The sequence below is a fragment of the Apis mellifera genome, linkage group LG1 (genome assembly GCF_003254395.2).
Source record: "Apis mellifera strain DH4 linkage group LG1, Amel_HAv3.1, whole genome shotgun sequence".
Taxonomy (NCBI): domain Eukaryota; kingdom Metazoa; phylum Arthropoda; class Insecta; order Hymenoptera; family Apidae; genus Apis; species Apis mellifera.
In genome coordinates, this window is record NC_037638.1 from 24,158,912 (window position 1) to 24,183,202 (window position 24,291).

General features: G+C 23.8%; 6 protein-coding genes across 19 annotated transcripts; 4 read left to right on the forward strand and 2 right to left on the reverse strand.

The window, feature by feature from the left end:
- Positions 1 to 243: 243 nt before the first annotated feature.
- Positions 244 to 3,245, forward strand: LOC409886 (protein Mo25). 7 transcript variants are annotated; one of them, XM_006571592.3, is made up of 8 exons: positions 244 to 536; positions 1,467 to 1,579; positions 1,642 to 1,809; positions 2,072 to 2,190; positions 2,347 to 2,515; positions 2,594 to 2,758; positions 2,842 to 2,946; positions 3,024 to 3,245. In XM_006571592.3, the coding sequence occupies exons 2-8, from the start codon at positions 1,487 to 1,489 to the stop codon at positions 3,204 to 3,206; spliced, it is 1,002 nt and encodes a 333-aa protein (XP_006571655.2). In that variant the 5' UTR covers positions 244 to 536; positions 1,467 to 1,486; the 3' UTR covers positions 3,207 to 3,245. The 7 variants fall into 7 exon arrangements, with proteins under 7 accessions (XP_006571655.2, XP_393376.3, XP_006571653.2 ...); XM_393376.7 differs by having other exon boundaries at positions 245 to 536; positions 1,467 to 1,588; XM_006571590.3 differs by lacking the exon at positions 244 to 536 and adding an exon at positions 788 to 910.
- Positions 3,246 to 4,732: 1,487 nt separating this feature from the next.
- On the forward strand, positions 4,733 to 7,123 carry LOC552426 (palmitoyltransferase ZDHHC7). 5 transcript variants are annotated; one of them, XM_006571587.3, is made up of 5 exons: positions 4,741 to 4,874; positions 4,934 to 5,172; positions 5,510 to 5,791; positions 6,149 to 6,307; positions 6,619 to 7,123. In XM_006571587.3, exons 2-5 carry the CDS (start codon positions 5,156 to 5,158, stop codon positions 6,890 to 6,892), a joined length of 732 nt encoding a protein of 243 aa, XP_006571650.1. In that variant the 5' UTR covers positions 4,741 to 4,874; positions 4,934 to 5,155; the 3' UTR covers positions 6,893 to 7,123. The 5 variants fall into 5 exon arrangements, with proteins under 5 accessions (XP_006571651.1, XP_006571649.1, XP_006571650.1 ...); XM_006571585.3 differs by having other exon boundaries at positions 4,748 to 4,874; positions 4,934 to 5,207; XM_006571586.3 differs by having other exon boundaries at positions 4,740 to 5,172.
- Positions 7,124 to 7,632: 509 nt separating this feature from the next.
- On the reverse strand, positions 7,633 to 9,326 carry LOC551960 (eukaryotic translation initiation factor 3 subunit K). The gene is made up of 4 exons (XM_003251710.4): positions 9,132 to 9,326; positions 8,639 to 8,858; positions 8,172 to 8,391; positions 7,633 to 7,887 (listed from the first exon to the last, which is right to left on the reverse strand). Exons 1-4 carry the CDS (start codon positions 9,182 to 9,184, stop codon positions 7,730 to 7,732), a joined length of 651 nt encoding a protein of 216 aa, XP_003251758.1. The 5' UTR covers positions 9,185 to 9,326; the 3' UTR covers positions 7,633 to 7,729.
- Positions 9,327 to 11,424: 2,098 nt separating this feature from the next.
- Positions 11,425 to 16,532, forward strand: Gat-a (GABA neurotransmitter transporter-1A). 3 transcript variants are annotated; one of them, XM_006571456.3, is made up of 9 exons: positions 11,425 to 12,079; positions 12,850 to 13,334; positions 13,452 to 13,752; positions 13,882 to 14,065; positions 14,184 to 14,451; positions 14,540 to 14,914; positions 14,987 to 15,289; positions 15,416 to 15,583; positions 15,688 to 15,777. In XM_006571456.3, exons 2-9 carry the CDS (start codon positions 13,188 to 13,190, stop codon positions 15,775 to 15,777), a joined length of 1,836 nt encoding a protein of 611 aa, XP_006571519.1. In that variant the 5' UTR covers positions 11,425 to 12,079; positions 12,850 to 13,187. The 3 variants fall into 3 exon arrangements, with proteins under 3 accessions (XP_006571519.1, NP_001128406.1, XP_006571520.1); NM_001134934.1 differs by having other exon boundaries at positions 11,500 to 12,079; positions 13,078 to 13,334; positions 15,688 to 16,532; XM_006571457.3 differs by lacking the exon at positions 11,425 to 12,079 and adding an exon at positions 12,089 to 12,647 and having other exon boundaries at positions 13,078 to 13,334.
- Positions 16,533 to 17,152: 620 nt separating this feature from the next.
- Positions 17,153 to 18,703, forward strand: LOC100577450. The gene is made up of 2 exons (XM_006571584.3): positions 17,153 to 17,460; positions 17,803 to 18,703. Exons 1-2 carry the CDS (start codon positions 17,359 to 17,361, stop codon positions 18,553 to 18,555), a joined length of 855 nt encoding a protein of 284 aa, XP_006571647.1. The 5' UTR covers positions 17,153 to 17,358; the 3' UTR covers positions 18,556 to 18,703.
- A 746-nt stretch (positions 18,704 to 19,449) lies between these two features.
- Positions 19,450 to 24,244, reverse strand: LOC410080 (spermine synthase). 2 transcript variants are annotated; one of them, XM_006571583.2, is made up of 9 exons: positions 24,012 to 24,244; positions 23,335 to 23,441; positions 22,838 to 23,130; positions 21,955 to 22,066; positions 20,625 to 20,747; positions 20,393 to 20,547; positions 20,195 to 20,284; positions 19,923 to 20,114; positions 19,450 to 19,848 (listed from the first exon to the last, which is right to left on the reverse strand). In XM_006571583.2, exons 3-9 carry the CDS (start codon positions 23,117 to 23,119, stop codon positions 19,702 to 19,704), a joined length of 1,101 nt encoding a protein of 366 aa, XP_006571646.1. In that variant the 5' UTR covers positions 23,120 to 23,130; positions 23,335 to 23,441; positions 24,012 to 24,244; the 3' UTR covers positions 19,450 to 19,701. The 2 variants fall into 2 exon arrangements, with proteins under 2 accessions (XP_006571646.1, XP_393567.3); XM_393567.6 differs by lacking the exon at positions 21,955 to 22,066 and adding an exon at positions 22,339 to 22,450.
- Between the last annotated feature and the right edge of the window lie 47 nt (positions 24,245 to 24,291).

Here is a 24,291-nt window from a genome sequence, read left to right on the forward strand (position 1 = left end):
TCATAATTCAAAATAATATTAAAATGTGACTTTTTTTATATTTATTAAATTGAAATATTGTATTAATATATTTTTTTAATATATTTAATTTAACTATATATAAGAAAATAATGTAAAAATTAGTTTATTCAAATAATAAGATTATATCTTCATTAAACGAATTAAATTTCGATTTTATTTTCAAAGCTTTTAATTGGTTGAAACAAAAGTTTCTAGATAGTCAAGACCAATAATATTTTTGCAGATTCGGCGTTAGTCGTGAAAGAATTTTGATAAGAGACGTCATAGAATCGTGCAATTAATCAAAAGTTTTCAAAGACAAATATTTTATTTATAGTATTCTTAAAAAAAAAAAATTATATTACAGTGCGTAAGATTGGAATCTGTTATTGATAGAGCTGTCATAATAGTATAAATTGTATTTTTAACTCAAAATATTAAGTTGAAAAGTAGTTGCCTTATATGTGTGTTTTTAAAAGAATCACATAGAATACTTCGAAGTGAGACTGAGGGTTCGTTTAGGGTTTGACTGAATGGTAAGATTATTTTAAGTCTTACAAGACGATTGAAACGCTCAGGTTAAACATTTGTTATCCTTTTAAACGAACTCGCACTTTTGCAAGTCGCAACTTAATTTTTTTTAGTTTCTTCAAATTGTTGAATTTTTATTTTATGTTATTCATCTCTTGTATAAATATGTATAAATTTTGAGTTATTTTGTTGATTTCTTTTTTTTTTTTTTACCTGAATCTTTCTATCGTCATTGTATCGTTAATCGACTTAATACACGACCTCCATTTTTGTTGCAACTATTTCATTCGGCATATTTCTTACAGTGTTTCTTGATTCAACTATTTTTTAAATCATTTTTTGAATTTTTAAATGCATTTCTACGAAAATCAAAATTTAGGTTAAATCAAATGTACATTTTTAAAAAGAAGAATAGACAGAAATTAATATTTATAAAATCACGTTTGATGATAATAGGTCATAGATTCTAACAAATTTGACATTTACATCTACAGATATAACCTGAAGAAATATGTTTAACATAATTTATTGTAAACCTTTTAACATATGAAAGAAATATTCGCAAAGTACATTGTATAATAAAAATTCTTTATGAATATATATATATATAAAAATTGAACTATTGTAAATTTAGAATATGAATAATAGAATAGAACAATTTTTATGCATAAATTTAAAATTTGAAATATTCATCAATTAAATCACGTAATTTTTTTAATGTAAATTTTTTATAATTTTTGTATTTATTTATACTTGTTTTTAATTTAATTTTATTATATATTTGTATACAAAATATCAAAATGAAAAATTTTTAAAATTTATATAATATATATATAAATTATATATATAATTACAATATTTAATTGTATTAAATGTAAAATATTTATTAAAATAAAAAAATTAATTTTTTTTATTATTTTTATATATTTCATAAGGTCTGTACATTGTGAAAAACATGCCTCTGTTCGGAAAGTCTCAAAAGAGTCCGGCGGAGGTGGTGAAAGCTCTTAAGGAGGCAGTAAATGCATTGGAGCGTGGTGATAAGAAGGTAGAAAAGGTATGTTGTGAGGCTATATTTCGGTTTCTATGACGCAATACGTTCATTTTTAGGCTCAAGAGGATGTCAGTAAAAATTTAGTACATATAAAAAATATGCTTTATGGAACAGCTGAAACAGAACCTCAAGCAGATATTGTTGTTGCCCAATTGGCGCAGGAATTGTATAATAGTAATTTGTTGCTTTTACTTGTGCAAAATCTTAGTCGCATAGATTTCGAGGTATGTTTACATGCATTAATAATAAATATTATAATATTGAATTATAAATTTCAAAATAATTTTAAATCAGAAAATGAATTTATCAAAATTATATATTGTATTTTATTATATATATAATGTTCTTATATGATATATATGTATATATATATGTAGTTTTTTATTATTGTTTTTATTTTAAAACATTATTATTTAATAACTTAAGACTAATTAATAATTTAATTTAATAATAATAAAAAATATTTAATAAATATTTTTTCATTAGGGTAAAAAGGATGTTGCTCAAGTATTTAATAACATATTACGGAGACAAATTGGAACCAGATCTCCAACAGTAGAATATATATGTACTAAACCAGAAATATTATTTACTCTTATGTCTGGGTAAGTTCTCAATGTTTTTGAATAATATCTATATTTTGTCTTTTATTTTATACTATATCAATTAATATTATTATAATGCAATTTTTAATTCAAATTATGGAATTTATATATAAATATTTGAATAAATATTTCAATTCATAATTATAAAATTTATAGGTATGAACACCAAGACATTGCTTTAAACTGTGGCACTATGTTAAGAGAGTGTGCAAGATATGAGGCCTTGGCTAAAATCATGATCTATTCGGACGATTTTTACAATTTTTTCAGATATGTTGAAGTATCAACTTTTGACATAGCTTCCGACGCGTTTTCTACATTCAAAGTAAGCGATGATAAAGCGCATAATATATCGTATTTTAAAATAAAACATACTTGGTGCATCTGATACATTGGTTTTTAGGAATTACTTACCAGGCATAAAATACTGAGCGCAGAGTTTTTAGAAATTAATTATGATAAAGTTTTCTCTCATTATCAAAGGTTATTGAATTCAGAAAATTATGTTACGCGACGACAGAGTTTGAAACTATTAGGAGAACTTTTACTTGATAGACATAATTTCACTGTATGTATGATTATTTAAATATCGCAATACAGTAATATATGCAATTATAAGATCGCATTAATTAAAAAATCTTTAAATTTCAGGTAATGACACGATATATTTCAAATCCTGATAATCTGAAATTGATGATGAATATGCTTAAAGAAAAATCACGTAATATTCAATTTGAAGCGTTTCATGTGTTTAAGGTATATTTATGTAATTTAACTCATTATTATTATTTTTATTAAAAAATAATTTAAAAAATTTGTTTATAATTTATTAGGTGTTCGTGGCGAATCCAAATAAACCAAAACCAATTTTAGATATATTATTGCGCAATCAGGAAAAATTAATCGAATTTCTAACGCGCTTCCACACTGATCGTTCCGAAGACGAACAGTTTAATGATGAGAAAGCGTATCTTATTAAACAGATTAAAGAGCTTAAGTCTGTACATGAAAATTAAATTCAAAATATAAATTATTGCTACAGCTATCGTTAACTACTACTATTGAAGTCTATACAGCTGCTATTGCTACTGTTACACCATTACAGTCACCGATATAGCAAATTACCATTATTTTACCATTCTTCCTATCTGTCTTTTACTATTCCTTTCTTTCACTTATTATACTTATCGTTAATCGATTCAAAATAACTCGATTATCATTATCATTATCATCATTATCATTGTTATTGTCATAATTATTATTATTATTATTATTATTAATATTAATATTAATATTATTATTGTTAATGTTGTCATTATTATTATTACTATCATCATCATAATCATCATTATCATTATAATTATAACTATTAATTTTTATTATTATTATTAATTTTTATTATTATTATTATTAATTATTATTATTATTTATCATTATTAATTTTAATCATCATCATCATCATCATCATCATCATCATCATCATCGTCGTCGTCATCGTCGTTGTTATTATTATTATTATTAATTATTAATTATTATTAATAATATTTTTATTATTTAATAATATTATTTAATAATATTTTTTATTATTATTAATAATAATCATTATTATTAGTTTTATTATTATTTATCATAATCATTATTAATTATTATTATAATTAATTATTAATATTTATTATTAACATCATCATCATCATCATTATTATTATTATTTTATTATTATCAATATTATTATTAATTATTATTGTCGTCGTAACTATCATTACTATCATCATTATCAATATTATTATTATTATTTTTTATCATTATTATTAATATTAATTATCGTCGTCGTCGTCATCGTCATCATCATCATCATCATCATCATCATCATCATCATCATCATCGTCGTCGTCGTCGTCGTTATCGTCGTCGTCATCATCATCATCATCATCATCATCATCATCATCATCATCATCATCATCATCATCATCATTATCATTATCATTATTATCATTATTTATTAATTTTTATTATTATTATTATTAATTTTTATTAATTTTATTAATTTTTATTATTATTATTTATTAATTTTTATTATTATTATTATTATTATTATTACTACTATTACTATTATTATTACTATTATTATTATTATTTATTGCTATTACTTTTATTTGCAATTAGTTTTGTAAATAAAGTTTTCGTTTAATTATCCATTATTGTATATTTATATGAAACGATACTCTGTCATTTCATGTTTTCACTTAAATATTTAAATCAAATAATATTTAAAAATATTTGTTCTTAATATTAATTTTTCAATATAATTATTATGTTATATTATTATATTATTTGATATAATTGTGCTAATCATTATTGTATTTTATATTATAAAATTCAAAAACTAATATATAAATTTAATATTTTAATTTTAATTTTATAGCAACAATGAAATTTTATAATCTTATATTTAATAATTTTTAATTTATTTTTATTATAGCTATATTTAGATAATATTTAATTGTTACATTTATAGTATTAATAAAGAAGCGAAAATTTAATAATTTTAAGTAGAAAAAAAAATATACAATGAAATAGGAAATGTCACGTGGTTATTTAATAACAGTAATATCATGGCGGCCAGTTTAGGCTAGTCAATAATGATCAGTATTGGTCAGAAAATTTATTGTTTGTGTTGCTTTAAGGTAATTTAGTGAAATAAATTTTCTTTTTGCTTAAATACGATTCCGATTTGGTGTTTCAGTGCAATTGTAGAATGAAAAGACTTGAACTTAAATGGAATTCTTAAAAGTTGAATTGAATTCATATAATGTAAATTCAATGGAAAATGAAATATTATGAAATCGTTTTAATCTGTGACGATACTTCATATATTTGCTAATAAAGAGTATGGAATAAATAAAAATGTTTGTAAAAGACCCTTGTGGGATCGTGTGCATCATAATTACGTACATTGCAGTCTTTTATGCAGATTACGTCGTCGTACGTTGGGTTATCCTGCATAGTTTACAAGACAGGTGCATTTGATAATTTTCTGTGTTTGTAATTCTATTTATTCGTAGTTTTATATTTGTTTGTACTAAATTGATTTTATATAAATTTTTTATTAATATAAATATGTGTATTTTAATCTTTTAATTTAATCTTTTAATATTTTTAATTTTTACTTAATAAAATATTGTTAATGGAATATTTTTTTTCATCTTATTACACATTATTATATTTTTATTATAATTAGAAATGCAACTTCAATAAATGCACTTGTGATAATTATTTTCTGATTTATATTATTAATCTTTTTTTATATTATTATGTACAGTCTATGGGGTCCTTTTCATGTTGTGGCTTTCAACACCATTGTATTATTATTGATAACGTCCCATTTGAAGGCAGTCTGCAGTGATCCTGGTGTTGTGCCACTACTTCAAAGTCGTATGGACTTTTCTGATATTCATACAGATAATCCAGAAACGAAAATTGAATGTGATGAAAGAGACAGTTGGACTGTTTGTACTAGATGTGAAACATACAGACCACCTAAAGCATGTCACTGTAGAATTTGTAAACGATGTGTTAGAAGAATGGATCATCATTGTCCATGGTATGCTATAATTTTATAGGTATATAAGAATTGTTTATAATTTCAAAAAAAAAGGAAATTTATAATATATATTGACAGCTTATTTTTTTTTTTATTTATTTTTAATAGAGGTAATATTTCAACTTGCAAGAAAGGTTTTATGGTATTTTTTAATGTAATAAAATACATATAAATAAATTATATTAAATAATTTATTAATTTTTATTTTGTATTGAAGTTTTTTTATTGCATTTATAAAATATTAATTATTGTATTGAAAATAATAAACAATAATAAATTTATAATTTATATATTTTAATAGTAGTCTTTTTAATGTAATATTTTTTATTATAAATTAATTTACAATGTTGCTCAAAGGATAAACAACTGTGTTGGAGAACGAAATCAAAAGTACTTTATTCAATTTCTGATCTATGTTGGAATATTGGCCCTCTATGCTCTAGGCTTGGTGATAACCTCATGGATTTTAGAATGTTCTCGATGCAGTAATGATATAGCTGTCAAACAGAGTCGCATGTATGTGTATTTTAAATATATAACTATATGTAATTATTGTTTGAGAAAATAATTACAATTCAAATATTTCTATTAAAAAAAAATTAAATTTTTATTGAGAGAAAAGATATAGAATGTAAAGAGAAGATTATTAAATCTACTAATATTAAATCTTATCTTTTACAAACTTAAATTTAAGTTTAAAAATTATTTATAACTATTATTATTATTTAATTAAATTAATTATGAACATTAATATAAAAATTGAGTATTAATATAACAGAAATATGTTGTTAAAAAAAAATGAAATAATCAAAAAGTTTTTTCTACAGCTTACACTGTGTTATATTGGTATTGGAATCAGCACTGTTTGGTATGTTTGTCATCGCAATGCTTGTAGACCAATTTCAAGGTATCCTGGGAGAAGAAAATATAATGGAACATATGCAGAATAGTCATCATTATAAAAGAAACAGTTCACGTACTTTGATTTTACTTTCTGAGGTTTGTGGTAAGAGTCATCCAATTTTATGGATGTTTCCTTGCCAAAACCCACCACGTTATACTTTCCGAAAAGATGCGTACCTGATAGATCATGAAGTTTAGATAAATGTTTGATCGCACATTATGGAGTAAAAGCTTTTGTTATGGCTTTGTTTACCATAAGTACTTTTTTTTATATTTTATATTTACAGAAATTTCTATTATTTAAGTACAATTAATGAATTAAAACATCATACATCATGATATATGAAAAATGATATTTGAAAAACAATTTACATAATTACAATTGTTTATATAAACAATTTAATTATTTAAACTAAATATTATTGAAAACATTTTATTACCTAAAATTAGAGAGTTTATATTATTTTAATTTTTTAAAATAAACTTATATTAAGTTACAGAAATAAAAAAAAAATATAGGAAAAAAACTATTTTAATATTTAAATTTATATTTTTATTTTATTGTTGTTGAATTTGTTATTTAATTTTTTTTATCAGAATATAGTTCAAAATAAATTATTAAATTTTTAGTATTTATTGATGAGGCATTCCATACAATTAAATAAATTTAAATATACTTGCAAATTTAATATTCATGTGATTGAAATGTTAGTAATCATATTGAATGTTTATAATATTAGTCATTGAATATATTCAAGAAAATTTTAGTAAAACTTGTAGAATATATAATTAAATTTTTTAGTATATCTTTCAAAAATTTCTTGAAATATCATTTTTTTAAAATGTTTTTTGTTAAAATATTTCAATTGTACTAGTCTTCAATTTTTTAAGAATATTAATATAATTTGGTTGTATTTAAATAATGTGCAAAATGTATATGTTTTTTATGACATTTATATATATGTTATAAAATTATTATACATAAAAAGTATTATATTATAAGAAACGATAGATTATAAGAAAAACAAGATTTTTTCATAGACAAGCAGCCATTAAACCAGCAACATTTTCAAAATCTATTTTTTCTGTAATATTTTTTGTCTTGATATTTTCATCTTGATTGGCGATGAAAATAATAGATTTGCTTTCTTCTTTCCATCCATATTTTTTTACCCAATGTTTTAATGTAGGATCTAAAATAATTATTTTATTATTAAATTTATATATATATTTTTTATTATATATATATATATTTTAGAATTATATTTTAGAATAATTTAACATTTTATAAATTAAATTAAAAAGATTTTTATAAATATTGCATAACTTTAAAATATATGAATGATGTTAATTAAGTTTAATAGATTTATGTTAAACTTATGCTTATTTTGTTTAATTTAATATTACATCTAATATTATATAACAAAATATTCTATTCTGTGAATATTTTTATAGTTCTTGAAAAAAGATTATATACCATCAACACCTCCAAGAAGTTGTGCTAGAAGACTTTTATCTATTGTTTGGAATGTGATTCCTACTACATGACAAACAAATTTTCTTATAGAATCTTGAAATCCTACAATTCTATCACAAAGATCAGACATAGAAAGGACTCTGTCCCAAAAATGTTGAAAATCACATTGTTCTAAAATGTCTCCCAAATACATAATTTGATTAATAGGGCTTTCTTGCATCTGTAAAATAATTTTTATTTAATTTTTAAATCAATAATAATAATGATTAGAAAAATATCAAAAAATTAAAATAAAACATATAAATGTTTTCAATTTGATTATAATATATATTTATATTTTTTTATTTATTTATATTTGATATACATACTTTTTTTTTAATCAAAATTATATTTGATCTATATTTATATTATAAATAAAAATATTTATTAATGAAAATATTATTAAGCTTATAAAATGAAAAACTTACAATTCGTTCACTGAGAAGACATTTACAAAGGACAAAATCAGTATGAGGAAGATTTGTTAAAGCTTTTAACAATATTTGACATGTGATATCCATATTAAATCTATGTGGATTTAATTGATACAGTTTCAAAACTGCTAAATTAGCCTCCAAATCATATGCATTTTCTCTTGATTGTATTTCAACATATTTTTCTAGAGTTGCTAAATGGTCTGGATTATATCTGAAATTTATTTTATTTAAAATAAAATATTTATGTTTGTAATATTTAACAACATGTTTAATATTTACAATTGTATAAAATAGTATATTATAGTAATATTTATAATTACTATATAAGATAAAAATATGATTAATATTTAAAAAAAAAAGTAAAATAAATTAATAATTAAATTTTAAAGAAATATATTTAATTTTCAAATATTCTTCTTATTATTAAGATAAATTATAAAGAATGAAATGAATTTGATTAAATATTTAAATAATAAATGTATACCTTTCAATGCCTTTTAACATTCCAGCTACGGTTTGACGCATTGCTTCTGCCATTATAATAATAAAAAAAATTTTCTATTTATTTATAATAAACTAATTTTTTTATTTGAAAAAGAAATATTGTATTTACAATATTGTAGAATATCGTAGGTTAGAAAACTTAATTCCTATTTTCACAATGATAGAGTATAGCAAGATTGCCAAATTTAGCAAAAATAAATTGATACCAACCTTTACAAAATTTTTTAACAAAGAAAATTTAAATATTTATTTAATTTTACATAATTTTAAACATAAAAAAAATTTTTTATATAAGAAATTTTTTAATATATGATAAAAGATATTAATAAATATAATAATGTTTATACTTATTAAAAACAAAAAGTAGTAATTATTAAATTATTAATCGTTTATATGAAACATTTAATTTTATTAATTTATAATGTTTGAAAAAGAATTTAAAAATTTTTTTTATAATTACCATATTTAAATAAATATTTTAAATTTTATATTAAAACATGAATTTAATAAGAAATATTTGTGTGATATAATTTAATTTTAAATAATGTAATTTATGTATATTTTATATTATTTTTCATTTATCTGCTATTCATTTTTTATATTTTTTAAACAATTTATGTTTTATCTTTGTTTGTTAATATTAAAAATTGTTTATTGACACATTAAAAGTTTTAATATCAATAATTTTTTAGTTCGTAAAAAAATTTGATTCGTAAAAAAAATGTGACCTGTAAAATAATTCTTAATACGGTTCCCGCGGCACTTCCCGCACATCCTCTAGTCATTGGGGATGCTCCCCTCTGCCGTGCTAACCGTTAACGAGCAATCAAAACGTGTATACGTGCGCGCATACAAATTATAAAAATTAGTTACACTAAAAGTTTTCTGTTTTCTGAAAAAATTACAAAGATTTGATCATTGAATATATTGAATCTACTTATTACAATAAAGGATTATTTTTTCAATTTATTTAGAGAAATTTCTATGGATATTAATTTGTTTCTATTAAAAGAAAAATCAATCACAAGTATTTATAAGAAAGTTCTTTCATTCTCTTATTATTGTGATTTTTTTAGATGGAAGAATATTCTTTATCTATAGTAGATGCTTTGAAATTTGTATGAGTTAATGTCGATCATCCTGATGATCTATATTACGGAGTATACCCAGAACGGATGTAGCGATAGATCGGTGTCACGTGAACCCTCCGGATATACTAGCTTCCTAGTCTTGCTCACCTACTTTATCGCACTCTTTCACTTTATCAGAAAGTACAGAAACTTACTTATTTGATATACAGTTTCAATAATAAAGATATTAAATTCAGAAAATATTATTAATTATTCAATATATATAAAAATATTTGAAATTTTATCTCTATAGATTAAACAACTAAGTTCTATTTGGAGGAAATTCTTACAATAAGCTCTAAATTAAAATTTTAAAAACATACGATAGAATATAAATTCATATTAACTATATATCGAAAAATAAATGATTTTTTATAACTAAATTGTATATATAATGAAAATCTATTTAATTTTCCTCACCAGTTATGATTTTTCATTCAGTTAAAAAGAATTCATGTTTATACAAGAGGATGTTAGTTTAAAATGCACAATAATATATTATATACATTATATTATATCATATATAATGCAAGTGTAATAATTCTTTAATGAATTAATTTTTTACTTATTTTGAATTAAAAATACAATTTATATTTTCGATTATATTATATTATAAAAAAATATAAGAGGAATAACATTCAACGATAATTCAAATAATATAAACTCAATTAAAATGAAGATAATTAAGCATTACCAAAATTTTATTTATATAAATGTTGAAATGAAGTTCATATGAACAAAATAACAATTTTTTTTTTGTTTTAAGATTATTCTCTGATCCTCAATTATAAAATAATTTCCACAATTTATAATAAACGTTTCTATTACATTTTTTTGTATTATTTTAAAAATTTCAAATTAATATAATTTAATTAACAATCATAATAAAATTGTAAAATGGAAAATTATCAAAATAACAGAAAAGTAATAGATAAGTATATGTATATATATATATATATATCTGAATCTCAGTGACAATAAAGAGCAAAATATCGTCGGGATAGCCGTCAACTTGATGATGATATACTGTTGCGACCTCTTTCTCCTTGTTTTCCTCGTCCCCTCTTGCTTTGAGTTCGCGACAGGCATGAGTGAGCGCGCGCGGAATAAATGTATGACACCGATGTAAACGGCAAGGGTGGACCGGAGGAAAAAAAGGAAAAGGGGGATCCCCCGATTTTGTACCCCCGATATTTCAGCTAGTTCGCTGTCGAAAGTGAACTCTTGATTCCAGTTCTGAGCGGACCGGCTGAGCATTCGCATCGTCCCTCGGACATAAATCCCTTCTTTCAAACATCAACATCCAGATAAAACGATAAAGGGAAACGATAAAGAAAAAGTAGGAAAAGGAAGAAAAAAAAACGAAAGATTGCAAACTCTCGTTCATGTAAATCGTACATAATAATCGATGATCGTAAGATCGTCAGAGCCACCAGGATCAAGAGAACCCATCAGCTCTTGATCGTCGAATACCATTTTCGCCGAGGTTCCATCTGATCAAAGTGTTATACCTTTTTGCTTCGAAAACTACTCGATTGAACTATGAATTGCATCTCGTTTAATCTGATCGAGTTGTTGCGTGAAGAATCAAGAGTGAACACAGTGTAGTGCGTACAATATTCTCGATTCTTGATATTCTATTCGAATCCGAATTTCCCGCGCGGCTGTTTCTTCAAAACTTCCGGTTTTTTTCACGAAGTGTCCGAAATTTAAAAGAAAGAAGTACACAGTGATCACGGAAGCGCAATTTTTAAACGGCTGACACAGTGTCGTGAGATTGATAATATATCACGCTTAGGTTTGTATAAAGTTATTTTATTTAGCAAATCACTTTATCGAAAAAAAAAAGAAAAAAGAAAAAAGCAAAAAATAGTATAGAGAAGAATGAACCATGTGCGAATAACATTTCTACGCGTCATTAATCGAAAAATATGCGTGTAATCAGGATAGAAAGAAGAACGTTATCAGAACAGAAAAAAATAATGAATTTGATGAAGAAGCAATTAATAGTAAGCGAAAAATTCAAGATCACAGCAATGTCGATTATGCGGAACAACGCATTCTCGGCTAATTAGAATATAGCTGTTTTTTATGAGCGTGGAAGAGGAAGAGGGATTCAGGCAATAGATCGGCCGCGAAGGGGTCGGGGTGTGATGAGCTTTGGGGGAACGTGCATGGACTCGGATATTCATTACAGAGTTCCCCAGCCGGACATTCGTATTTAACCAGATCGTATCGATATTACTTTTACGCTTTAATTTTTTTTCTTATTGATTTTTAAATTAGAAATACTATTCTTCGTTTCATTGTCAATTCCGCGATAAAGAGAACCAGCTTTTAAAATATCTATATCTTGTAACAAAACTGTAAGATTTATTTACACTTTTCATTTTCATTCATTTTAAAATAATACTCATTAGATATTTAAATAAAATATTCAAATAAAATATAACTTTTTGATTTCTTAGGAATATATATAGAATACAGATTTCATACAGTCATACATTGATTTGCCATTTTCTACTCAGCCGGTATTCTTGAATTTCAACGTGTAATAGTCTTCCGTAGATTTTCCACACGACAAAACGCAAATCGCATCCGGTCTCAGAAAAAGAACTCGGTCAAACTCGTTCTCTGTCTAAACTACATCCTTTTAACCTTGAATAAGAGCTCTAGAAGAGCTTATAAATTCACTCATGTGAATTAAATAAATATTTTGTATATAATATATAATACATTGAGGGACTAGTTAAAGGAAACGAAGAAATATATATAAAAATATGAAATTGTCGACAGAAACACTGTTATGTCTTCGCGGTAGTTCCGCGAACCAATACAGGAACACGCGAGAGAAATAATCAAAAGCGGAAGAACTTCTTCACGGTGAGCGAATAAAATCATTTAAAATGACGGAAGCATCGAGAGAACCGGAACTCGCAGATCCTGAAAATCCTGACAAAACTGCATTGAATCTAACATCTGCTTCTAATAAAATGAAACCATTGCCAGAACGTGGTACATGGAGCACCAAGCTAGATTTCATTTTGAGCGTGGTAACTTTAATTTTTATAATGTCTTATTATGATAATTTTTTAAATTTTTTAATTTCTTATTTTTTTTTATCTTTTAAATATTATTATCAATCTTACTAATTAAATTCTATCCTATAGGTGGGCCTGGCAATTGGTCTTGGAAATGTCTGGCGATTTCCATATCTCTGTTATAAGAATGGTGGCGGTGCATTTCTAATTCCGTATTTTTTGACATTAGTTCTTGCTGGAATTCCAATGTTTTTCATGGAATTAGCTCTGGGTCAAATGCTCACCGTTGGTGGTTTAGGTGTCTTCAAAATAGCACCTCTTTTTAAGGGTATCGGATACGCTGCCGCTGTCATGTCCTGTTGGATGAATGTTTACTATATCGTTATCCTCGCCTGGGCTATTTTCTATTTCTTCATGTCCATGCGTAGTGGTTAGTTTAATTATCTATCTTTTTTTTTTGTAATTTTTTTTGTAAATTTTATGTAAAATGAATAGAAAAATAAATTTATCGATAAGATAAGTAATTCAGCAAATGTATTAATTTTTTATATTTAATTAGAATTACCGTGGGGAAGTTGTAACAATTATTGGAATACAAAAAATTGTGTGAATCCCTATGATAGAGATTCACTATCATGTTGGCTTCAAATGACTAAGCATCATAATTTTATTAAAGTATGTTCCGTTAACGACGTTAATATGACTATCACAGAATTAACTGATCCGGTCAAAGAATTTTGGGAGTAAGCTTCAATTAAATAGTTAATAATATTTTATTATTAATTATTATATTTTATTGATAATAATAATAAAATATTTAAATTACGAAAATTTTTAATCATATGAAATATTATTTTTTAGACGTCGAGCACTTCAAATTAGCGAAGGTGTAGAATATGTGGGGAATATTCGTTGGGAATTAGCCGGTACACTTCTTTTAGTTTGGATTCTTTGCTATTTTTGCATTTGGAAAGGTGTCAAATGGACTGGAAAAGTGGTTTATTTTACTTCCTTATTTCCTTATGTCTTATTAACGATCCTTTTGATTCGTGGAATTACTTTACCCGGAGCTATGGAAGGCATTAGATTTTACATTAGTCCAAATCTTTCTAAATTAAAAGAATCTGAGGTAAATACAACAATAAAGATATATTGTAACAGTTATTTTCTTTTTATATTATTGTTTAATTTTAGCAATAATCTATTGCATTTTGCAGGTATGGATAGATGCAGTTACGCAAATCTTCTTTTCGTACGGTCTAGGTTTAGGTACATTGGTAGCTCTTGGTAGTTACAACAAATTTACAAATAACGTTTATAAAGACGCTTTAATCGTTTGTTCGGTAAATTCTTCGACGAGTATGTTCGCCGGTTTTGTCATATTTTCCGTAGTAGGGTTTATGGCTCATGAACAGCAAAAGCCAGTCGCAGAAGTTGCCGCTTCTGGCCCAGGATTGGCTTTCTTAGCTTATCCATCCGCAGTTCTTCAACTTCCTGGAGCTCCTCTCTGGTCTTGTCTCTTTTTCTTTATGCTCCTTCTTATAGGTTTAGATTCTCAGTTTTGTACCATGGAAGGATTTATTACTGCCATGGTGAGTAATACTCTTTAAATTTCTTTATTTATAGAATAAATAATTTCATTTTGAATTATTTAATTATTCAAGGTGGATGAATGGCCGCAATTGCTTCGTCGACGAAAAGAAATCTTTATCGCGATCGTTTGTGTTCTTTCCTATATTATTGGATTATCTTGCATCTCACAAGGTGGCATGTACGTGTTTCAAATCCTGGATTCGTATGCAGTATCCGGATTTTGTCTTCTTTTCCTAATTTTTTTCGAGTGCATCTCTATAAGCTGGGCTTTTGGTGTCAATCGATTCTATGATGCTATAAGAGACATGATAGGATATTATCCTCTTATGTGGTGGAAACTGTGTTGGACTATTACCACTCCTATGATTTGTGTTGTAAGTAAACTTTTGTCTACAAATTAAGAATTTTTAATGATGCTTTCTAATTTTTTTTACTATTCAATTTGAACGTTTTCTCTAAGAAATTCTTTAAAAGTATATATTATTTTTTAATCTTAATAGGGCGTCTTTATCTTCAATCTCGTACAGTGGACACCTGTAAAATATTTAGACTATGAATATCCATGGTGGTCGCATGTACTCGGCTGGATGACGGCTTTATCTTCAATGCTTTGTATACCTGGTTATATGATTTATGCCTGGATGACAACGCCAGGAGATAGAACTACCGTAAATATAATATATATTTATTGCCTTTTTCTAAAGACAAAATTTCATATATTTATTGATTAATAAAATATTTTATTAATTTTCTTTTAAATTTGTATGTTTAGAAATACAAGTTATTAGTACGAATAGAAGATGATGTAACAAGTCTACGAATGAAAATGGGTCAGCCATCGGTCGAACTGACGCCACTTTAACTGCCGGGAATTTATTTAAATCCTAAAAAGGATTTATGGTTTTAATTATTACTTTCTAACTATCATTAATTTAACGAATTAATGATTTAATAACATTGTTATTACTTTGGTAATAATTTTATTGTAAAATTATTTTCTTCGTTCATTCGAAAAAACAAAAAATACTTTTATTGTGTTCCTGTATATGAAAAAATTTGTATTATTTAAACGAACGTTTTAATAATATCCAGATAATAATGATTAGATTTCTCTCAGAAAAAGAAATTCTCATTAACTACAAAATAACTAAAGTGTTCAAAAGTCATGTTTAGTTTTTAAATTAAATAGAATAATTTACCTATTATTAATACATGAAATTTTTTATATACACGAATTGTTCATAAGAAAATTGCATTTAGAAAATAATCGATGTTTTATTTTTCAAGATAATTCTAAAATTAAATATTCCAAGTACTTCATAAATATTAAAAGTTTTGAAACTATTCGTGTAAGTCTTGTTACAAATTTAGCTGCTAACTTATTTTAGCAATATCGGACATGTACCATAAATAAAAAATATTGCACATTTTGAATTTGATTATAAAATATATATTTATGCTGCCATGATTATTATATTTTGCTACTCAGTTGATTGTCAAGATGAAAATTTTTTATCATTTAAAAAATATGATTATGTTATAAATATGTCGATTTATGCGTGATTTTGCAGAAAATGTGTGTGCAAATTTTTTCTTAATAAAAATAATAGTTTGCATAGAAAAATATCATAGATATCTTTATTGCATTGCTAATAGAAAAACAATACTTATTGATGTCATTCAATTAAGTAAAAAATTATTTATAGATTATTTTGATAAAATCCATGATATCTTTAGTTGACATTATTATTATTATTAGTTATTTTAATAATATTTGTTGTAATTACATACTTGTTACGCATGTTTTTTTCTTAAGAAATGTAACATGCAAAGTAAGAATTTCATTTATGTGAAAAAAGAAAAAATAAAGAAAAAAGAATGTATGATAAAAATTTTGAAGAAATAAAGTTAACTTTTAAAAAATTTAATTTTTAAGTTTAATTTTTATTGATATATATATATATAAAATATTTAATAATATACATTTTTCATAATATATGAATAATGTTAACCATTTATATTAAGTTAAATATAGAAAACCATGGAATACATAAAATGTAGCAAGGATGCAACTTTTGAATTTTCTCCTTATGTTTCATTTTATTATATATTTTTTTTTTTTTTCGTTAATCTTATGATATTTATATTATGTAATTATAATTAAATAATTACATACTAATTATAATTTTTAATATTTTATTTTAATTAAAAAATAAAAATTTTTTAAAATATTAAGATGGCAGTGCAGTTAATATAACAGGTGCAAAATGATTAGAAGTTGAATTCTTTATGAATAGATTTTAGAAGTGTATTGAAGTAATGTTTTTACATTTGCATTTAAGAAAAAGTAACTAGTTATTGAATAATATTAATTTTGCGTTTCGTTGCTAATAAAGCTGCGTTGCAAAATTAATTATTTCAATAAATAAAATAAATAAATAACATGATAGAAAAAAATGAAGAAAATACCGACAATGACAGTCATCTTGTCAGAATAAGATTAATAACTGATAAAAGAACTTTTTTAGAAAAACAATTTCTTCAGGTAATTTTTTCAGTATATATTTTGTTTGAGAAGTATTTATATAATAACTATTTTATAGGTTATAACTTTTAAATTGTCTTTATTCAAATCATTACAATTACAATATGATTATATGATTATGATTATGATTAAATAATTGATAAAAAAATACTTTATTAAATATATATACATAATTTCATTTTTTTATTTTCAATTTTATTCTTTTTTATATACAAATGCTTTATTTTTTTTTTAAACAATAATATGATATTTATGTAGACTTATATTTAATTTTTTTAAATATTTTATATTTTATTAATTAATTGTAATTATATGTATTAAAGTAATATAATTAATTTTAAGGTTCAAGAAGAAATTAAAATATGTTTTGCTCAGTTAGCACAAACATTATATGCTAGAGAGAAACAACTTTTAAGGCAATCAGAAGCAATTTATAGACAGCAAATATCTTTAGCATTATCCAGTCAGGAAATTCCTCCCTCTATAGCCATATTAAATGAAAAAAATGCTTTAGAAGAACAAATAAAACAATTTGGAAGAATAGAACTCATAGGATCTAATTCAACAACAGTCACTGATTTGGAACCATATAAAATTGAAGAATATCAAGATATAAATAAAGATCATGTTTATTTTGATAAATCTATTAAGAATACAGGAATTATTCCTTTTAGTACAAAAACTAAATTTTCTTGTACAATAAAAGATGAAAAGATAGATGATATTTCTACTGAACTAGAATTGTCTAATACGATAAATTTAATGGAAAATTCTAATCTCATTCCTACATTTCAGAAAAATGATTCTGAAAAAAAAATTGATCATTCTTCAAAGATGGATACAGAGTTACAAGAAAATAATTATAATCTTCAAATTACAAATGTAAATGAACAAGAAAATGCAAAAAATTATAAGAACTCAAGAAAGAATATCATAGAAGAACAACATAATTCTCATGGACATACAGAACAAGTTCAACAGTGGTTAGATCAAATACTTCTAGAAACAGAAATAGAACCAACTATTCATGAAGTAGAAAAATTACCTGATATATCAGAACATTATGTTTATACCAAGTTTCATTTAGAAACATGAAAATTATATTTAATTCCAACTTGCTTAGCCCATCATTTTTACAATATATTTATTTTTAATTTTTCATAAGATAGGAAATCTCAATTTGGGAACAATTTTTTACTATAATTGAGTCATTTATATTTAACTTTATTTATTTATACATAATAATAATAATTAATTACAAAATATTCTTTTTAATAAATCAATAATGATATCAATAAATAAATTATATTTTCATTAATATTGAAAAACTATATAAGTATTTCTTAATTATTAAATTATTAATCATAATTTCATTATCCATAAAATAAAAAAAAATACATTAATATTATTTTATTTATATAACATGCATAAATATAAATAATTTTAAATATATGAGTGTTAATAATATTAATACCATAAAATTATTTATTAATTCATAATCAATATTATAATTTATATTTTATACTTACCAATGATTAAATATTTTATTATTTTACTATTTTATATATATTTTTTTTATATAAAAAATTAAGTAAAAAATACAATCATAATGTTATTTTAAATTTATAAATAACTCATAAAAATAAAATCAGTTTCTTAATAGATGATAGTTTTATGTATATTCCTTAATTTTTTATCACTTACATAATACATTTTATACTTCATGCAACACATTTCAGGTTTTTATATACATCTAGAAAACATTTATTTAATAAATATCAATAAATGCAATTTAAATATTAAATATATTCAAAATACCTTGTTAATAAAAAGTAAGCTTGTATGTATGTGATTAAAATTTCATATAATTCTATTTCCGTTTTATTAAAGTTATTTGTACAATAATGTGTTTATATTGCTTTTTTTGAATTTATTTTTTAATGAACCATTGGGTAACTTAATTTAATTATTGATAGTTAGTAGAAAAAATAATTGAGCACCTTTGTATAGTTTATTAATTACTAAACAAACAAATAGATACAGATAACCACCACCTTTTGTATGTACAGACGCCAGCGTAGTAGTGTCAGTTGGGATTTCATGTCCAGCATCGGGATCGTTTTTTTCAGGAACCGATTTGTTAACAAAAGATTTGCGACTAGGGTCAAATGTGGGTCATAAGAGAGAAAATGAATTGTGAATATACCTCCATTGAAATGTCAATGTAATAGATTTAATCCATCATTTTAACGATACTTGATAAAAAACCCAATCTTCGAAGAAAGAAGGTACAAAAGCACTATCTTTGGTAAAAGTTACGGGTACACAAAGCTGTGAAAGAACTTGTTCATACATTTCTAGTGACTGTGGACAAGATGCTCCATTCCCCTGTAAAATAAAATAAAATATTTATACGTAGATAAAATAAATTATTTTTACAAATTACTCGTATTTCTACTCACATGAGTCATATATTTGCCCGTAGATTTTAAAACTTTCATTGAAGAATTTAAAATTAATCTAATAAAATCCCATGCATCTCCATGTGGAGTTGGGCTAATTGGTATGTCTGTAAGGTCACCAAAAACATAATCAAATTGTCTGCCTTCTTCAATCATGTGTGCTAAAGTTTTTGCACAATCTCCAACAATAATCTACAAATTTAAATTTTTCATAAAAAATTAATAATCTCATATGAAATTTTGAAAATAAGTCTTATATATAATAAATTTACCTCATAATTTTCGCCCTTTCTTTTATCCAAACAGTTTCCACATATGCTTCTCATATGTTGACTACAGGCTTTAATTACGACGTCGTCAATCTAAAAATGAAAAATTAATTTTTTATTAATTTATTAATAAATATCATAATAATATAATACAATATAATAACTTGTAACATAGTAATAATATAATATAACTTGACATACCTCTAGCATAGTTACAAATTTTGGTTTTTCTTTAAGTAATTCCCAAAGTAAACCACCATCTCCTCCTCCTAAAATAACAATTTCTTTTCCTGTATAATTTTCTTTTCCACGTTGCATTAAAGTTTCTGTATATATCAGATCTGCTTCAGATATGTCTAAAAATTTTTAAGTAAACAATTTTTTTATTTTTAGATACAATTTTAAATTATAAAAATATAAAAATTTTTCTTACTTTGTAATTCATCAAGAACCAACAAATTTCCTAATGATTTTGAGTGAACAATTTGCACTTTTTGGTAAGGAGAACGTGCTTCGAAGACCAACTTATCAATATCATATTCAAGTAATCTGTCATCTTAAAAAAAAAAAAAAAAGAATAATTTTAATATCTAATGAAAGATTATAAAATTTAGAATTGCATGAAAAAGCATTTAATAGATGCATGCGATGCAAAGCATAAATCTGTAAAAAAAAAGTTTTTACATTAAAAATAAAATTGAGAAGAATGAAAATATTGAAGATTAGGAATTTTATATATGGATTACTAAATCTATCTCATTATTTATATCTATTAATTTCATGTATTTTTGCATAGCATATAAATTTGAAAAATAAAAAATGTACCATTCACTTAATATATTTATAAAAATAATAAATCCTACAGAATTATAATTCTCATAATTATTTAATATTATAAAATTGATTTAATTTCTTTTGGAATTTACTGCTTGTCTTAACAAATGATTATACATATAGAGAGAGTGTTTAACTACAATTATTCAAAAATTTAAGAGGTAATTCTTTAAGCTAAAATAAAATGAAAATAAAAAATTAAGTATTGTGTTTTTTGCATATTGATAATTAAAAATCAATGAAATTATTCCAAAACATTAATAAATCCTTCTTCATGAAATAATGCAGTTCAAACATTTGAGAAGCAGGGATTTTAAATTTAAAGATATATAACATAATATATGAATATACTAGTTATATTATAGTATAGCTTGTTTATATTATAACTTTTAAAAGGTTACAACTTCAAAATTATTATATTTTTTATTTAAATTGTTTCTCATTTGTTCATATAAAAAAACTTATATGCAAAAAAATTGTTTTCAATGATTTTTAATTATCAATAATAAAAAAGCAAAATATTTTTTATTATTAATTTTCGATTTATTTTGATTTAAAAAATTACATCTTAAACTTTCGAACATCTGTAGCCAAGTACCCTAAAAATATACTAAAAAAAAATTTATCAAGCGAACAAGGTAGTTTAAATGGATTTTTTAATTAAAATAAAAAATGATCTATATAAAAATAAAAAAATATATTATAAACAAACGAGACGAATTATATACCGTTTTAAAAACTATAAAGTAAATAACGATATTTCCGCACGATGAATATGAAAAGAAAGTTGAATATAGAGTAAGAAATTACACACAATCGAGGAAATGAATCGAAAGCATTTTTCGTTAACGACGCATGATAAAAAAAAATATTTTGCGGATATAATATTCCATTAATACCGTAAACAGAATAATAAATAAAAAACTCACCGGCGGTAGGAAAGTATCTCTCAAAAGGTCCGCCGCGTTTAATCGGTGAAAGCGAGTGCGAACGCGTAGAGGCTACTGCCGCCTGCAACGTTGTCTCCAATTCTCTGGCCAACTAAAGGTGGCCGCGACAAGCGAACCGATGAATAAAAAAAAAACAGAAACTATCTTGTTAAACCAATCGTAGCAACTCTTTTTTTTACGTATCAATCAAATCATTTTCCCTTTGCGGAAAAACTAAAAAGGAATACCGGGAGGATCGGAGGAAATACACGTCGACCGGAAAAAAAGTAATCGGTCAGAGCTTTAAAGTGCAACGGAAACGATTCGCACGTTTTTAAGATGCTATAGATAACTAATAGGAACTAATTGGGGAGTGGTTTCTACCTGATAGTGTCAGATAGAGGTCATATATGGTTCCTCGCCTTACTGGTGGCAGGCGCTTACTGCGTTGGCTGTTCAGAGCCATCGCAACGTCCGCTTCCAGGTATCGCCACTGCTACAAGGTCCTCTTTGTTATGCGTGTTTCTTTCGCATATAGTAAAATTTTTACTTATTTCTATAATACTATTCGTCGAACGATGATCTTTTACAATACGTTTATCTTGAAATTTTAGCGGTAAAAAATCGGCAAACGAAAAATCACGAATCGGTTTAACGAATGCAATTTCACGAGTTTATATTTAAAAAAAAATGTTTTATAACATATTTAATATAATTATTGTTATGTTATATAATTAATTCATATATATAACATAAGATGTACCTTATAATGACCCCATGTTTGAGAGATACAAAAGCTGATTTTGTGTTTGATATTCATGACAGGCAATTAAATATTATGAAATTTGCAAAATAATTATAAAATTAATATAAAAAACTGTACCTCAAAATCCAAAAGTGCTTCCTCTTCATCTCTCTTATAATATTCAATATTAATAGTAATTAAGCCTTCAGTATATCCTCGAACTGTAATTAGACTACCTCTGGGACCTGTATATAAGACTAAAAAGCTTCCATCAATGCTTGATTCAGTTAATGGTTTTAAACTATCAAAATATTCTTGAAGGACATTAGTAATAGCTAATTTTAGAGTGGAACGTTTTTCCACATCTACTATTACATTTGATGGTACTGTAAAGTCAAGAAGTACAGTGTGGGCAACCATTGTATATAAACCTAAAATCATTTTTAATAATTATTAATTAATATTATTTAATATTATAAATAATTTAATATAAAATTTATATATATATAAAAAAATAAAAAAAAAACATTAAATTAAAATGAAATATTTTATAGTTTATAATTCTTAGAATATATATATTTTTATATTTTAATAGGAAATTTAATTAATAATAAATATTAAAGAAATATTAATACCTGTATATTAATATAAAATGATAGTAAAATTAAGAAAGTCACAATTCCTATACAAATCCTTGAGTTGGATAAACATAAAACTACTTGTAAAAAGTATTAAATTCCTCCTAGAAACAGAAGTTTTAAGGTTATGTTACAATATGCGCAATGGAAAATAGATTGAATCATTTTGACCAATAGTTCAATTATAAATAAAGAAACAATTAACTTTATGAAATAATATATAAATAAATCAAGTTTTTTTATAATGTATTCTAATTAATTTTCTAAGGTTAGAAAATCATACAAATAATTTTTACAAGCGATTTAATAATAATGTTTCATTGAAATTGAAATTAAAATTTAAAAATTATATCAAAAATTTTTTAATATAAAAAGAATTTAGTGGAAATAAGTCATATCATGTTTAAATTAATAATTAAATAAATAAAAACTATTGAAAATATAAAAATATTTAAAATTTATTCCATTATTTTAGAAAAAAAACATAATAATAATAATACAGAGGTATAATATAAAATCTATTCTATCTATTATTTTTATAATTTATTTATATAAAAACGCAAAAATAATATTTTTTAAATAAAATTTGCTATTTTCTATGTATTTATATATACTGATAAATATATAGAATTGACATAATTAGATAATATCGTTAAAGAAGAAATCATACTCACAAATTACATTCACAATAATAACTTTCAATCACAAAAGCTTTAATTCATACGATAGAAATATTCTCGTGATATCGCTGTGTTATACCACAAACTAAGTATAGAATAGATCTACCATTCAATGCATTTTTGTGTTACACTTTATTTTTTAGACCTATGCAAACACAAACTAGGTACAAAATAGATTTATTACTCAATGTATTGAATTACATATTTTTTGAATCAACAGTTATATAATATCATTCTCAAGTCATATATAGTGCATAATATTATCAATTCAGAA

Bases quoted from the DNA above. Each gene is read 5' to 3' on its own strand.
- LOC409886 (XM_006571589.3), top strand. From the start codon at position 883: ATGCATTTCTACGAAAATCAAAATTTAG. The intron at 2,191-2,346 runs GTAAGTTCTCAA...TAAAATTTATAG, and splicing joins TTATTTACTCTTATGTCTGG to GTATGAACACCAAGACATTG. The intron at 2,947-3,023 runs GTATATTTATGT...ATAATTTATTAG, and splicing joins AAGCGTTTCATGTGTTTAAG to GTGTTCGTGGCGAATCCAAA.
- LOC552426 (XM_006571585.3), top strand. From the start codon at position 5,095: ATGTTTGTAAAAGACCCTTGTGGGATCGTGTGCATCATAATTACGTAC. The intron at 5,208-5,509 runs GTGCATTTGATA...TATTATGTACAG, and splicing joins CTGCATAGTTTACAAGACAG to TCTATGGGGTCCTTTTCATG. The intron at 5,792-6,148 runs GTATGCTATAAT...TGTTGCTCAAAG, and splicing joins ATGGATCATCATTGTCCATG to GATAAACAACTGTGTTGGAG.
- LOC551960 (XM_003251710.4), bottom strand. From the start codon at position 9,184: ATGGCAGAAGCAATGCGTCAAACCGTAGCTGGAATGTTAAAAGGCATT. The intron at 8,392-8,638 runs GTAAGTTTTTCA...ATTATTTTACAG, and splicing joins GTCTTCTCAGTGAACGAATT to ATGCAAGAAAGCCCTATTAA. The intron at 7,888-8,171 runs GTATATAATCTT...TAATTATTTTAG, and splicing joins ACTTCTTGGAGGTGTTGATG to ATCCTACATTAAAACATTGG.
- Gat-a (XM_006571456.3), top strand. From the start codon at position 13,188: ATGACGGAAGCATCGAGAGAACCGGAACTCGCAGATCCTGAAAATCCT. The intron at 13,753-13,881 runs GTTAGTTTAATT...ATATTTAATTAG, and splicing joins CTTCATGTCCATGCGTAGTG to AATTACCGTGGGGAAGTTGT. The intron at 15,290-15,415 runs GTAAGTAAACTT...TAATCTTAATAG, and splicing joins CCACTCCTATGATTTGTGTT to GGCGTCTTTATCTTCAATCT.
- LOC100577450 (XM_006571584.3), top strand. From the start codon at position 17,359: ATGATAGAAAAAAATGAAGAAAATACCGACAATGACAGTCATCTTGTC. The intron at 17,461-17,802 runs GTAATTTTTTCA...ATTAATTTTAAG, and splicing joins TAGAAAAACAATTTCTTCAG to GTTCAAGAAGAAATTAAAAT.
- LOC410080 (XM_006571583.2), bottom strand. From the start codon at position 23,119: ATGGTTGCCCACACTGTACTTCTTGACTTTACAGTACCATCAAATGTA. The intron at 20,115-20,194 runs GTAAATTTATTA...TTAAATTTGTAG, and splicing joins GAAAGGGCGAAAATTATGAG to ATTATTGTTGGAGATTGTGC. The intron at 19,849-19,922 runs GTGAGTAGAAAT...TTTATTTTACAG, and splicing joins CGGGCAAATATATGACTCAT to GGGAATGGAGCATCTTGTCC.